General features: G+C 42.7%; 1 protein-coding gene across 5 annotated transcripts in view; it reads left to right on the top strand.

Moving 5' to 3' along the window:
* The first annotated feature begins 91 nt into the window (after nucleotides 1-91).
* The window catches only part of ZCCHC17 (zinc finger CCHC-type containing 17), a 32,093-nt gene continuing 19,793 nt past the window's right edge, over nucleotides 92-12,391 (top strand). For 2 of the 5 annotated variants that reach the window (XM_073317774.2, XM_073317778.2), the window contains exons 1-6: nucleotides 119-223; nucleotides 1,546-1,720; nucleotides 4,589-4,646; nucleotides 6,331-6,431; nucleotides 7,877-7,968; nucleotides 8,784-8,884. In XM_073317774.2, coding sequence (XP_073173875.1) covers nucleotides 1,655-1,720; nucleotides 4,589-4,646; nucleotides 6,331-6,431; nucleotides 7,877-7,968; nucleotides 8,784-8,884 — 418 coding nt within the window. In that variant the 5' untranslated portion in view covers nucleotides 119-223; nucleotides 1,546-1,654. Of the gene's footprint in view, nucleotides 224-361; nucleotides 464-1,545; nucleotides 1,721-4,588; nucleotides 4,647-6,330; nucleotides 6,432-7,876; nucleotides 7,969-8,783; nucleotides 8,885-12,391 lie in introns of those variants that run through there. The other 3 variants (XM_073317776.2, XM_078849417.1, XM_073317775.2) reach the window with 3 other exon arrangements.

Raw genomic sequence — 12,391 nt, forward strand, 5'->3', positions numbered from 1 at the left:
TGCGAGCACCGACCACGCCACCACCTTCTTTTCAGTGCGCTGATTGGGTAGAGCTGGCCGTACTTATCGGCGGGCTGGCGGAGGGCGTTCTAGCATCGAGCGCGCCCATTAGCTGTGTGAGTGGCACTCAGGAGTATGCTGCGTGGTGATTGGTCGGCGCAAGGTTCGTCATCCCCGGTTGTACCGGGCGCGGGCGGGTTAATGGCGGCGAAGGCGCCCTGGGGTGAGTGACGGGGGGCAGCGGGGTGGGCCGGCCGGGGGCGGCAGCGGGAAGTTGAGCCCTCAGCCCTTTCCCCAACTGGGGGCTTGTCACCCCCCCACCCCCACCTGCTGGCCGTCGATAGCCGCGGCGGGGTGATCGCTTGGGCGGCGGTCGCACCTGCGGGCCCCGGTGACAGCCCGTGTGATCGGCGCTGCACAGACTCAGCGCAGCGATGCGCTGGCCCCGCCCCAGGGGCTCGCCGTAAGCGCTCGCTGTGGGCGCTGGGCGCTAGCCGGGACGGGGTGGAATCGAGGAGGGGAGGGTGCGGCGTGTTTAGTGTTTCCGTCTAAGCCCCTGCTCTGGGAGCTAAGGACAGCCTGGAAACGTGAGCCGGAGGCAGCCGGAAGGACGGCACATAAAAAGAATCCCAAAGGCGGTGTTTAAAGAACGTTGTGATTTTTAAGTCATTCTAATGATTTGGGCTCATTACTTTTTAACGGGGGGGGGGGGGGGGGGCTCGCAGTCCTTGAGATGCTCCAGTGTTTCCTTGTATGGGTGAGAGCGCGCCCCTCCGTGGCTGAGCCAAGCATTTGGAAAGCGCTAGTCCCCTCGGCCTTTTAAAGGGTGGCGGCTTAGGCAAGGAATCGCGGGCTCCGTTTGTTTACATTCTGGTTTTTAGGCCTGTGTCGTAGGTACTAAGGAAGGGAACAGATTATAATCATAGAATCTCAAGGGCTCATCTAGTTCAGCCCCCTACTCAAAGCAGGACCAATCTCCAATTTTTGCCCCAGTTCCCTAAATGGCCCCCTCCAGGATTGAACTCACAACCCTGGGTTTAGCAGGCCAATGCTCAAACCACTGAGCTATCCCTCCCCCCAAATACACCCTAAATACAGTTGCTGAAGAACAATAGGAACTACATATGCATGAGGGTGCTGAATTCTGAAAACGGGACAAAATTGCAAGGTATTATCAGAGCCAATTTACAGTCATGGATACATATTTTGCTGTATCTGCCTAGGTACTATAATACTTACACACTTTTATGGGGGGGGAGTGAGACACAAACTTAAGTGACTTTCTTATAATTTTTACACAGCACGTTATTGGCAGCTGTATCATAGAAGTACTCATGTCTTCTGGTTCTTTGGCTTGTCTACCAACTGGATTATACTGCCATAGTATATAGTGTAAGCACCAGTCACTGTAGTAATGGATATTGAGAAATTAGTGTGACTAGTATGAGTGAAAGTGGGGCAGGTAAGAAGGCCTCCCCAAGAGCTATTTTTTTTATTACCAGTGAAGATATTTCTCTCAACAAGTGGTGTCTGTCTTCATTTCAGTTATGAATGGGGTTGCTCCACAGAAGGATAACATCTCATAAATGGAATCAAAGTAAGCTGCAAGGTTAGGAAAGAATTGTGCAGTGCATGCTCTTAGAAAACTTCCCAAATGAAGTCTGTGAGACCTGAGACGATGGAGACATTGCCTGAACTCTATGACGTCTTCCAAGGAGAGGTATGTGTTGTCGTTGCTTAGGGTCACAACAAAGTATTGGAGACACGAATAGTGCAGGATATTGAGAGAGAATATAGAGCCTTTCATTTTTAAATCACCAGTTCAGAACTAGCCCTAATTACTGGCAACAAAGCTAAGTGACCTGTGTGAGATGAGCTGCTATTGTGTATTGTGGTTCATAGAGAACAAGTGTCTACGTCACAAAACTACTGCCACCACAGCTGCCTCAGACTGACCCCTTGCTGGCGTTCCTGGTATAGAGACTAAGGCAGGGATGGGCAAACTTTGTGGCCTAAGGGCCACATCTGGCTATGGAAATTGTATGGTGGGCCATGAATACTCATGAAATTGCGGGTTGGGGTGTGGGAGGGTGTGAGGGCTCCGGCTGGGGGTGCGGGCTCTGGGGTGGGGCAGAAATGGGGAGTTCAGGGTGTGGGAGGGAGCTGCGGGCTGGGGCAGAGGGTTGGGGTGCGAGCTCTGGGGTGGAGCTGGGGGTGAGGGGTTAAGGATGCAGGAGGGTGCTCCGGGCTGGGATGGAGGGGTTCAGAGAGTGAGAGACGGACAGGAGCGCAGGCTCCAGGTGGTGCTTACCTCAAGCAACTCCCGGAAGCAGCAGCATGCTCTCTCTCTGGCTCCTATACGGAGGCGCGGCCAGGTGGCTCTGTGCACTGCCCGGTCCGCAGGCACCACCCCTGCAGCTCCCATTGGCTGTGGTTCCTGGCCACTGGGAGCTGTGGAGGTATCGCTTGGGGCGGGGACAGAGTGCGGAACCCCCTTGCTGCCCCTACACATAGGAGCCGGAGGGGGGACATGCCGCTGCTTCTGGGAGCTGTGTGGAGCCACGGCACATGTGGAGCAGGGCAAGCCCCCGACCCCACTCCCTGGCTAGAGCACCGGAGCGGGGCAAGCCCTGGACCCTGCTCCCTAGCGGGAGCTCAAGAGCCAGATTAAAACATCTGAAGGGCCGGATGTGGCCCCTGGGCTGTAGTTTGCCCACTCCTGGACTAAGGAGTACATAGGCTATATAGAGAGAGAACTCCCCTCTCCCCCACTAGGTTAGAGTTGATCCACATTGACAGGGATGAGAAGAGGACTTCAGTCTCTTGAGCCGCTGCCTTTTACCGGCATTCTCAGATTAAAGAAAAATATTTAACACACTTTTTTGCAAATATTTTAACTAATGTTTTGAGAACAGGTTGAGACTCTTATTGCAGGTGTTATTTCATTAGATGTCTTTAAAATAAAACTGATGGGTGAGCCACATTGCTAATGCAAACACCTCCAGTCTGAAGAGTAATAACTCTTTAAGAGGATTAGCTAAGAATGTGTATTCATAAACATGCTAGTCCTCTTGTAGGGTGAGAAAAGCTGTCTTCAGAGAATTCATGCTGATTATTTCTCTCCGCCAAGTCTAATTTTTCGACTCAAGTGTGAGGGATCTGAAAATCTTATTGCTTTAATTTTTGTGGAGCTTGGGGATAAAGCTTTCCATCCTGCCTCATGCTGTGAAATACAAGAGACTTTAGCTTTTAAAAGTTGGAAACTGTCTTGAGTTTAATAGCTGCTATCAAGAATATTTGTTGTTCAATTTGGCACAACTCAAAGTCCTGAATTGCAATACCTCGGGCTCACTCCACATATTGGTGCCTGAACTTAAGGGCACTGCACATTTTAATGTTAGCTTTCCATTCTTCTAATTAAAAGGGAAGTGAGATCCTGTCTGCCTTGTTATAATCAAAAAAGCCCTGGGTACTATTTTCCCCCTGTAAGAATAGTAAGAAGAGGACAAAGGCTAGAATTATAGGTGTCAGGGGACAGAGAATGAGTTAAAGAGCCTCTCAAGTCTAGATTGGTTCAACTCCAACATCAGGCCCTGATTCCATAATAAAGCTCTGCATGGGTGGATCCATGCCGTGACTAATTAACTTCAGTGAAGTTCTCTGCAGGCTCAGGTGTCTATTTACATAGAGTTTATTGCATAATTGGGGCCATAGTCAGCAGTGAGCAAAAGTCATTACCATCAGATGTTTGTTTGTAATAACTATGTGAAATTAGTTGGTAGGTCTCAGTGCAGGTACTAGTGGACAAGTATCCATTTCAAAACCACCACTGCCACAATTGACACTGACTGGCCTTCTTTTGGGTAGTCTTATTAGAGAGGCCTAGGATAGAATAGAGCATGGAGGGATGGGTTAATTCCCCTTAATCATAGAATCTCAGGGTTGGAAGGGACCTCAGGAGGTCATCTAGTTCAACCCCCTGCTCAAAGCAGGACCAATCCCCAATTTTTACCCCAGATCCCTAAATGGCCCCCTCAAGGATTGAGCTTACAACCTTGGGTTTAACAGGCCAATGCTCAAACCACTGAGCTATCCCTCCCCAAATGGTAGGGTGAGTCCCTTCAGAGGCACACTAGTTTGAAGATTTAGGGAAGTTTTTGTTGCCTGTCCACTGTCTGTTCCATAGATGAGCATAAGACTGTTTCCAAGGCCTGTCAGTCTGGCCTGTAAGCACTAAATTTACTCAAATGGTAAAATAGGGGAAAATAGAAGTTAAAAATATTGGCTCCTGCTGCTGAATATAGCAAATAGACTCTCTTTGAAAAATGTCATTTTTCAAGATCTGTCTGTAATCTGTGCTTTTGTGCTTTTGTGTGTATCTGATGCAACAATATGTGTTATTATGTAGCTCCCCAGTTCAAAAGAAGATAACCTGAAGCAGACTCATAGAAAGCAAATTAGAAACAGCTGAAACCAAATAAGTGCATGTAACCAGAGTGGGTTGCAGGGAAGGAGAAAATGAGACAGAAAATGGGTGTAATGTACAAGATTCTCTTTCAGTCAATGGATATATTGATTTTCTTCACAGGTTGCTGCTGTAACAGAATATGGAGCATTTATAAAAATTCCAGGCTGCAGGAAACAAGGTTTGTTTCTTAGACTAGATTTTCAGACTTAGTTCCATGCTGGTTTGCTTAATACAGTCCTCCCCTTGCAGAAGGACTTGGCATCTTTTAGAAAATGCTGCAAAATGAGTCTGTTGTTCACCCCTTCCCAGTTGATTAAATCCTCCCGGTATGGGGTTTGGTTTCTTATGGAGATCTTTGTCCCCATTTATGCTACACAAGAGCTCCAGATACAGTGATGGGGCTATATAAATGCTTGCATTAATACTGAATATATTCTCATTTACAGAAAAAAATGTTAAATGAATAAGTGCATTTCCAGGTGATGATAGAATATGTTGGAGTGGCATTATAAGGCACTAGACTGGAGTGCAGTGATTCCCTACATATTCAGGGCCTGGGATGCTTAATTTCTGCTATGAAATGGAATTCATAGATGGAAGGAAAAATCATAATGGTAAATCATTGACTGCCTCACAGTCCAGGCTTTCCTGGTTATTTTTCATGTTCCTATCAGTTGTGTGAAAGACTTGCACTAAAAGGTGAATCTGAGTATACAAGGGAAATAGTGAAACTGTACAGGGAATGCTGTCAAATGCACGAGGTAAACAAACTGAAAAAGTATTAAATATCTTTTTCTCCGGTCTCTGCGTTGCAGTGGCACTAGGGGTGTTACTTGTGACAAAAATAAGTGGCAAGTTTTCCAATGCAACTGTGACACTAAAAAAACCCCAACAAACAAAACCTGGGGTTTCCTTTGAAATGTGATAATACCCTGAAAAGTGCCACTATGGGTTCAATAGTTAATCTTGCTTGGACACCAAATGTTTTGTTTGTGCAAGTTAAAAGGATGATTTTTTTTCTCCCTGCTAGTTCTGCAATGCCAAGCCAGAGTCTTCAAGTCAAGTTATGTTTTCTGCCTCTGGTGTTGCCAGCTAAAAATTGTGCTGCTAATGCCCAAAATAGAACAGCATCTTGTTTGTCGTCCCTCAGCTCTGCTAGGTCCACAGGATTGGCAGGAATTAAAACTTGTTTGTGCCTCTTAAATTAGCACCTTTGCTGTTTGATAGGATGCTCTTTCTTTTAGTTGCTTTTCTTACTAACTGCACTCTAAGATCTAGAATATGCAGCCTCCCATCTTCCCCTTCCCACGAGAGTGATTTGTATTCCGAAGTAATTAGCATTGGGTTTAATGCAGTAGGTACCTAATCCTGCAGCCTTTATGGATGTCTACATTCCATTGAAGTCAGGGAGACTTTTGGCCCAATCTCTCAGTAAGTTCCATATGGCTGCAAGATTCCCATCTGCACAGAGCTTGTTGCTGCACCAGAACCTTAATTTTGCAAGCACCTATGCACAAAGACTTGCAGGATCAAACTCTTTGGGGGAAATTACACTAACTCTATGAGATTGGAATGATATAAGCATTTTTTTAGCTGTCAGGTTCTAATTTTGCAAGAGCTGCCCCATTGTGAGTTTGGAGCAGATTTTGGTGGGTTTAGCTGGCTGCATTTGGCTTATAAATGGTTTTGAAAAACCAGTAAACCTCATAAATCTTTATTCTGCGTGAAGTAGTGGTTGAGTAACCCAGATATTTAATTTCACCTAAGGATGCTCCAGACCTTGATGCTCTTATTTTCTAGAGGATAAAATGTTATGTTCAACCAAAAACAATTTTATTTATTTCCCCTAAAACCACCTCTAGGCCTTGTCCATAAAACCCACATGTCAGCCTGTCGGGTCGACAAACCCTCGGAAATGGTAGATGTTGGAGACAAAGTGTGGGTGAAGCTTATTGGAAGAGAGGTAAAATTGCTTATGGTGTCTTAAGCACTGTGTAAACTAAGAAAAAATTTGCAACGACAGCAAGCTAATGATCTTCATGTTAACAGAAGCGTAGTGTTCCAATCACTTTGTCTAGTGCATGATGCTGTTTGTTGTGAACACAAACTAATCATGTTCCTCATCACATGAGCATTTAAGAACCAACCTTTTGTCTGATTTGCATAGGCTTCACAGATCACATGGCATCCTTCATAAAAGTAGGAGTTCATCCTTGATCAAATGTCATCTTGCCTCCCCCCTGCACCATTGTTCAGACTACTGTTTACTGGTTGGCATGTCACCCTGTAGGTAGCTACATGACTCCTCTATGGTGTTTGTATATCATGTGAAGTACTTTAAGATTTATTGGAAAGTAAGGTGCTATATAGTTGTAAACTGCTCACGATTGGAAAGGTCTCTTAACCCATTCTTAGCAGAAGCTGAGAATTCTCTTAATTCTATTTGAGGGAATGAACTTTCTTTGAAAGGACACTGCTACAGTGTTCATTCTGTTTTTAAAGATGACTTGCAAAATAAAAAACAATAGGGCTTGTGCCCTCTTCTGCTTCTTTGTGGTGTCTAAAGAAGGTCTGATGGGAAGTGTGTGCAGGGTGGATAAATGTTGTTTTTTAAAATAAAATTATCTGTTAAAGCACCCAAAAGAACACATGGACTTTGCAAATAAATAAATGAAAAATAACTCCCAAGTTTTGGCCTGACTGCAAATTGCATCAGAGCGGCGCTTCACTGTAACCTGCCCATTTCATTATTTCACACTATGATGGGGTTTACCCCACATCATTAGCAAGAATGTTTAAAAGGCTGTGTACTCTAGAAAGATGTCAAGCAACACACAACCTGTGAAACTCTCCAAGATAATATGGAGAGCAAGAGCTGATTAGGATTCAGAAAAGAGCCTTTTATACGGATAATTAGAACATTCCCATTTACCGAAAAGGACAAAAATGTGTAAATGATATAAAACCTCATGTTTCAAGGCGTAAACCAACCACTAACCTGGCTCGGATCAGGAAGAAACTTCCCTTGTGGCCAGGTTATTCCATAATTGTCCATTTTGGTGTTTCTTGTACACACCCTCCCTTCCGCAAAGTATTTGCTACTGGCCACTATTAAATACCAGATACTGGCTAGATGAGTCTATGTTCTGATCTGTTGGGGTAATTTTTATGATCTTATTTCTGAGACCATTATTTTTAAGTAATATACTCTGGTCCATTAACTAGAACATTGAAGTGTAAATGAAACTAAAATATACTTGTCAAAATTAAAACATTTTGTGATGTATCCTTGACTTTAGAGCATTCACTTCTTTACTAGTTGGCAGTTTCACTCAGTCTTTGTGGGTTTTCCTATAACCGGATTCTGTTATGACTTGCTTTTTTTCCCTCCGTGTCCGTCTCTTACAGATGAAAGATGACAAGTTGAAGCTGTCTCTTTCCATGAAGGTCGTCAACCAAGGAACAGGAAAGGACCTTGATCCAAACAATGTTGCCCTTGAGTAGGTAAATCTGCTCTGTTGGGTGTAACAAATCAGCCTGGCGACTATTGCTTCCTTTGTTCCCTGCCCTCCTATTACAGTGACTGACCTGGTCCTCCTGCCAGGAAGGAGGCGGCAGCTCCCTCCTGAGCCCATCAATGCCGCTCTGAAGCAAATGGAGGGGTCTCTAAAGAACAATCTAAGATGTTCCCTCTGCAGCACTGTTAGCAAAGGACTACATTTGAATACCAAATTTCAGCATGCTAACAAAACGTGCTGTACATAATGACCTGTCCATGGCAATCTTTCTTCCTGTGCTGAGGGTGTATTTATTTCCTGTGAGCTTGCAGCCCTACAAACACTTACCATCCCAGGCACAAAATCTTCTTGTCTGCACTTTCTTGTGATGACATTTTATTACTCCGTCAAAAATAATTATTTTATCCCAGGCATATGTTTGTGTACATTATATGTACGTGTATGTATATATTAGTGTGAAGTAGGGCAGCTGCGTGTTAGCCAAAGTATAAGGCTATACTATAAAGTATAAAGCTATGAGTGTTTGCCTGTATTCTGTGAAACTGACTCTGAAATGAGTCCTCTTATACCAAGAAACAAATAGGGAGCAAGCGTAATATGCTGTCTGTGGCTTCCTCCACCAAGTAGTCAACTGCATTCTGCAGAGTAGTCGCTTTTATTTAGGTGCCTAGCTATGGATTTAAAAGCTTAACTTCAGGCAGCCATGTTTGAAAACGTTTGTTTGAGCTTCCAAGCAAATGCATGGGGTTAGAGGTGATGCAGATTGGAAGAGAAAAATAGTTCTTTTCTTTCCACAGTCAGGATGAGCGGAAGAAACGTTCATTCAGAGACTACACTAGTCAGAAGATTACCCTGGAAGCTGTCTTGAACACTATCTGCAAAAAATGTGGTTGCAAAGGTACGTTTGTGCTGTTTCCATTCTTGTTCTATTCTAGTTTTTTGTCTTGACCTTCATTACGGAGGTATCAGTAGTGACTCTGCAATTATGGCTGTGTTGATATATTCAGTTAAAGCATGCTACCCATTTCTCGCTGTAAAGATTGAATTTAGGTCTCCAAACTTAACACACTTAACTCTTCAGAGGACAACTGAAATTTCTGTCATTTCTGACTATTGCAGGGGAAACATTTAGAAATGCTCATTCTTAAAGATTTGATTCTCATAGCCATGCTCTTTTGAACTTCATCTAGCTAAAGAACCAGTCGCTACAGTTTCCATACTTTTCTCTCTCTCACACATTGCATTTCACAGCAAGGATACTGTTCTGATTTTACACTTCAACAGAAACTATTATTTCCTTAATTCATCCTAACTGCTTGCTATTTCAAGAAAAGCCAATGGAACTACTTAGTTCCATCAGATACTAGGAACTGAGTGCATGTTTGTGAGCAGTTCTGTTAGAATTGCTATCCAAACGCTCAGTTTTAATGTGTGTGAGATAAGTAAGTTTGGAAGGATTAGATTTTTTTGATTGGTAAACGTTGATTTCCCCACACACAGACCAGCACAAAAGATTTCCATCTATGATAATGAAACTTATAGATAGTCAAAGAAATTAAAATGAAATGCATGAAAATGAGTTTAAGCCTTCCAAGGGAAAGTGGGGACAAAAAACCTAACTGGCTTCAAGACTGAGTTTGATAAGCTTATGGAAGGGGTGGTAGGATGGGACTGCCCACGATGGCACATTGCCTGTTGGTGACTGCCAGTAACAAAAATCCCCAACAGCTGAAGACAGGACACTAGATGGGGAGGGCTCCAAGTTACTACAAAGAATTCTTTTCAGGTGTCTGCTTGGTGTGTCTTGCCCACATGCTCAGGGTCTAACTGACCAACATATCTGGGGTCGTGAAGGAATTTTCCCTCGGGTCAGATTGGCAGAGACTCTGTAGGTTTTACCCCATACTGCAGAGGAAGGTGGAAGGGTCACTTGCATGTTTAAACTAGTGTAAATGGTGAATTCTCTGTAAATTTAAGTCTTTAAACCATGATTTGAGGATTTCAGTAACTCAGCCAGAGGTTAGGTGTCTATTACAGGAGTTGGGTGGGTAAGGTTCTGTGGCCTGCAATGTGCAGGAGGTCAGACTAGATGATTATGATGGTTCCTTCTGTCCTTAAAGTCTGCGTCTGAGATACTTTGCATATTTTGACGTGAAGTTCACAGTTTGTGTTCAACAGTTAATAAAGCTTTGCCTTTTTGAATCTCAACATCTACTATTAAATAAATCTGCAAAATTATGAGGTTTCAGAACTGTGAAAATTGATGATCTTTATTTTTATGCATTTTTCCTATTTTTAGCTGTCAAAATTATATAAAAAAAATATTGAATTCTGAGAAGCCTAGATATGAGGGTTGTTTGGAAGTGAATCTTGGCTTAACTGGTTTCAGAGTAACAGCCGTGTTAGTCTGTATTTGCAAAAAGAAAAGGAGGACTTGTGGCACCTTTAGAGACTAACCAATTTATTTGAGCATAAGCTTCCACAGTATGCATCTGATGAAGTGAGCTGTAGCTCACGAAAGCTTATGCTCAAATAAATTGGTTAGTCTCTAAGGTGCCACAAGTACTCCTTTTCTTTTTGGCTTAACTGGGGGTTTCCTTAACGCATAGTGATTTTGTTGATGGGTCATATGAGCAACCTTAGTCCTAATTAAGCATTTTGCCTGCGGAATTTGTACCATGCCCTATTTGTTCTTATATATTACATGGTTATTGGCTAATAGTTATGGTGGACTTTTAAACTGTGTTAAAAAAGCTTAATAAGTGCACATTTAAAAGCAGTTTCTGCTGATGCTAAATATAGTTACCTGTCCAGTATGGACTGCACACAACCATCTTGAAAATGAGGCTGAAAACCATTTTCTAAAGTAGATTCCTAACTATGATAATGGTTTTAAAGCATTATTTTTAAAATGGCTTTGTCTGGTCCAAATTGACTAGGCAAGATGTGTTGGCAGGAACTATTTTTAGAGTTCAGCCATTGGTGTGTACAGGGTAGATCCAAAATGAGGCTAATTTCCAAAACTAAGCAGTTGTTTCTGTATGGCTTGCCAGAATTTGATGATGATGATTTTTTTTTTAATTCGACTGATAATATCTTTGTTTTTTAAGTATTCTTATTTTTGTCCATTTTAATTTTCAGTTGTGAGAAATTATGGGGGCATCAGACAGTTAGTTATTTAATGGTAGTATTCAGAGTAACAGCCGTGTTAGTCTGTATTCGCAAAAAGAAAAGGAGTACTTGTGGCACCTTAGAGACTAACCAATTTATTTGAGCATAAGCTTTCGTGAGCATCCGATGAAGTGAGCTGTAGCTCACGAAAGCTTATGCTCAGATAAATTGGTTAGTCTCTAAGGTGCCACAAGTACTCCTTTTCTTTTTAATGGCAGTAGACTTTGAGATTCAAAAAGGGACAGCTTCATTAACCTTTGAACACAAATTGTCAACATCGCCTGTCAAAATATAGAATCAAGAATATCAGGGTTGGAAGGGACCTTAGGAGGTCATCTAGTCCAACCCCCTGCTCAAAGCAGGACCAATCCCCAACTAAATCAAGGATACAAAATATCCTTAAATCAAACTGAGTTCTCATGCAGCATTTTTCTTAGTTTTCCTATCTTTGTTTTATTATTATCAATGGAAATATTTTTTTCATTGGTTTGTGTGTGTACAGTAAAATTGACACCGATTTTAAAAAAACTGAATCCTTATAAGCCTTGGGGATGTCTTAAGATGCTTGGCTGGAAAGACATTCCCATTCTTGTGAAGAGCTTCCCTGACATGGGCTTATTCCCTCTGCCATATGTCCCTTCTACTGTTGAAGCCCCTGCTCAGATAAGTCTCTCCCATAGTTCTTTCTTCAGACACCAGGACACTGGGTTTGTCTGATTAATCCCTTTTAAGTGACCTGTGTTCTATTCAGTACCCTGGGTTGGTTAATCAGTGCAGATTAAACCAGTTGAACATTAAAGGAAAGGAGATTGTCACTGCTGCATCTAATAAAAAAAGCAGTGATTTAAATGTCTGAAATACAATAAAAACAAATGAGAAACCACCATCTTTAGTCTTACAAGGCAAATCAGGACTGACCTCTGGTCCCAGTTTCCAAGTATTTTAAAGTACTGAATTTTATTTTTATAATTATATAATATGTGGTCGAAGGTAGATAAATTAGTTCCAGGTTAAGCAGGTCCCATTTCCCTAGGTAAAATAACAGGGACTATTCCAGAATACTTAGGAAGGTTCTAGAGCTAATTAAGGCAGGCAGGCTAATTAGGACACGTAGCCAATTGGGAAGCTGCTAGAATTAATTAAGGCTAATCAGGACACCTGGTTTAAAAAGGCTCTCATTCCAGTTAGTGAGGTGCGTGTAAGGAGCTGGGAGTGAGAGGTTGTACAAGCATTA

This window comes from Lepidochelys kempii, chromosome 19 (assembly GCF_965140285.1).
Source record: "Lepidochelys kempii isolate rLepKem1 chromosome 19, rLepKem1.hap1, whole genome shotgun sequence".
In the NCBI taxonomy this organism is placed as follows: Eukaryota; Metazoa; Chordata; order Testudines; family Cheloniidae; genus Lepidochelys; species Lepidochelys kempii.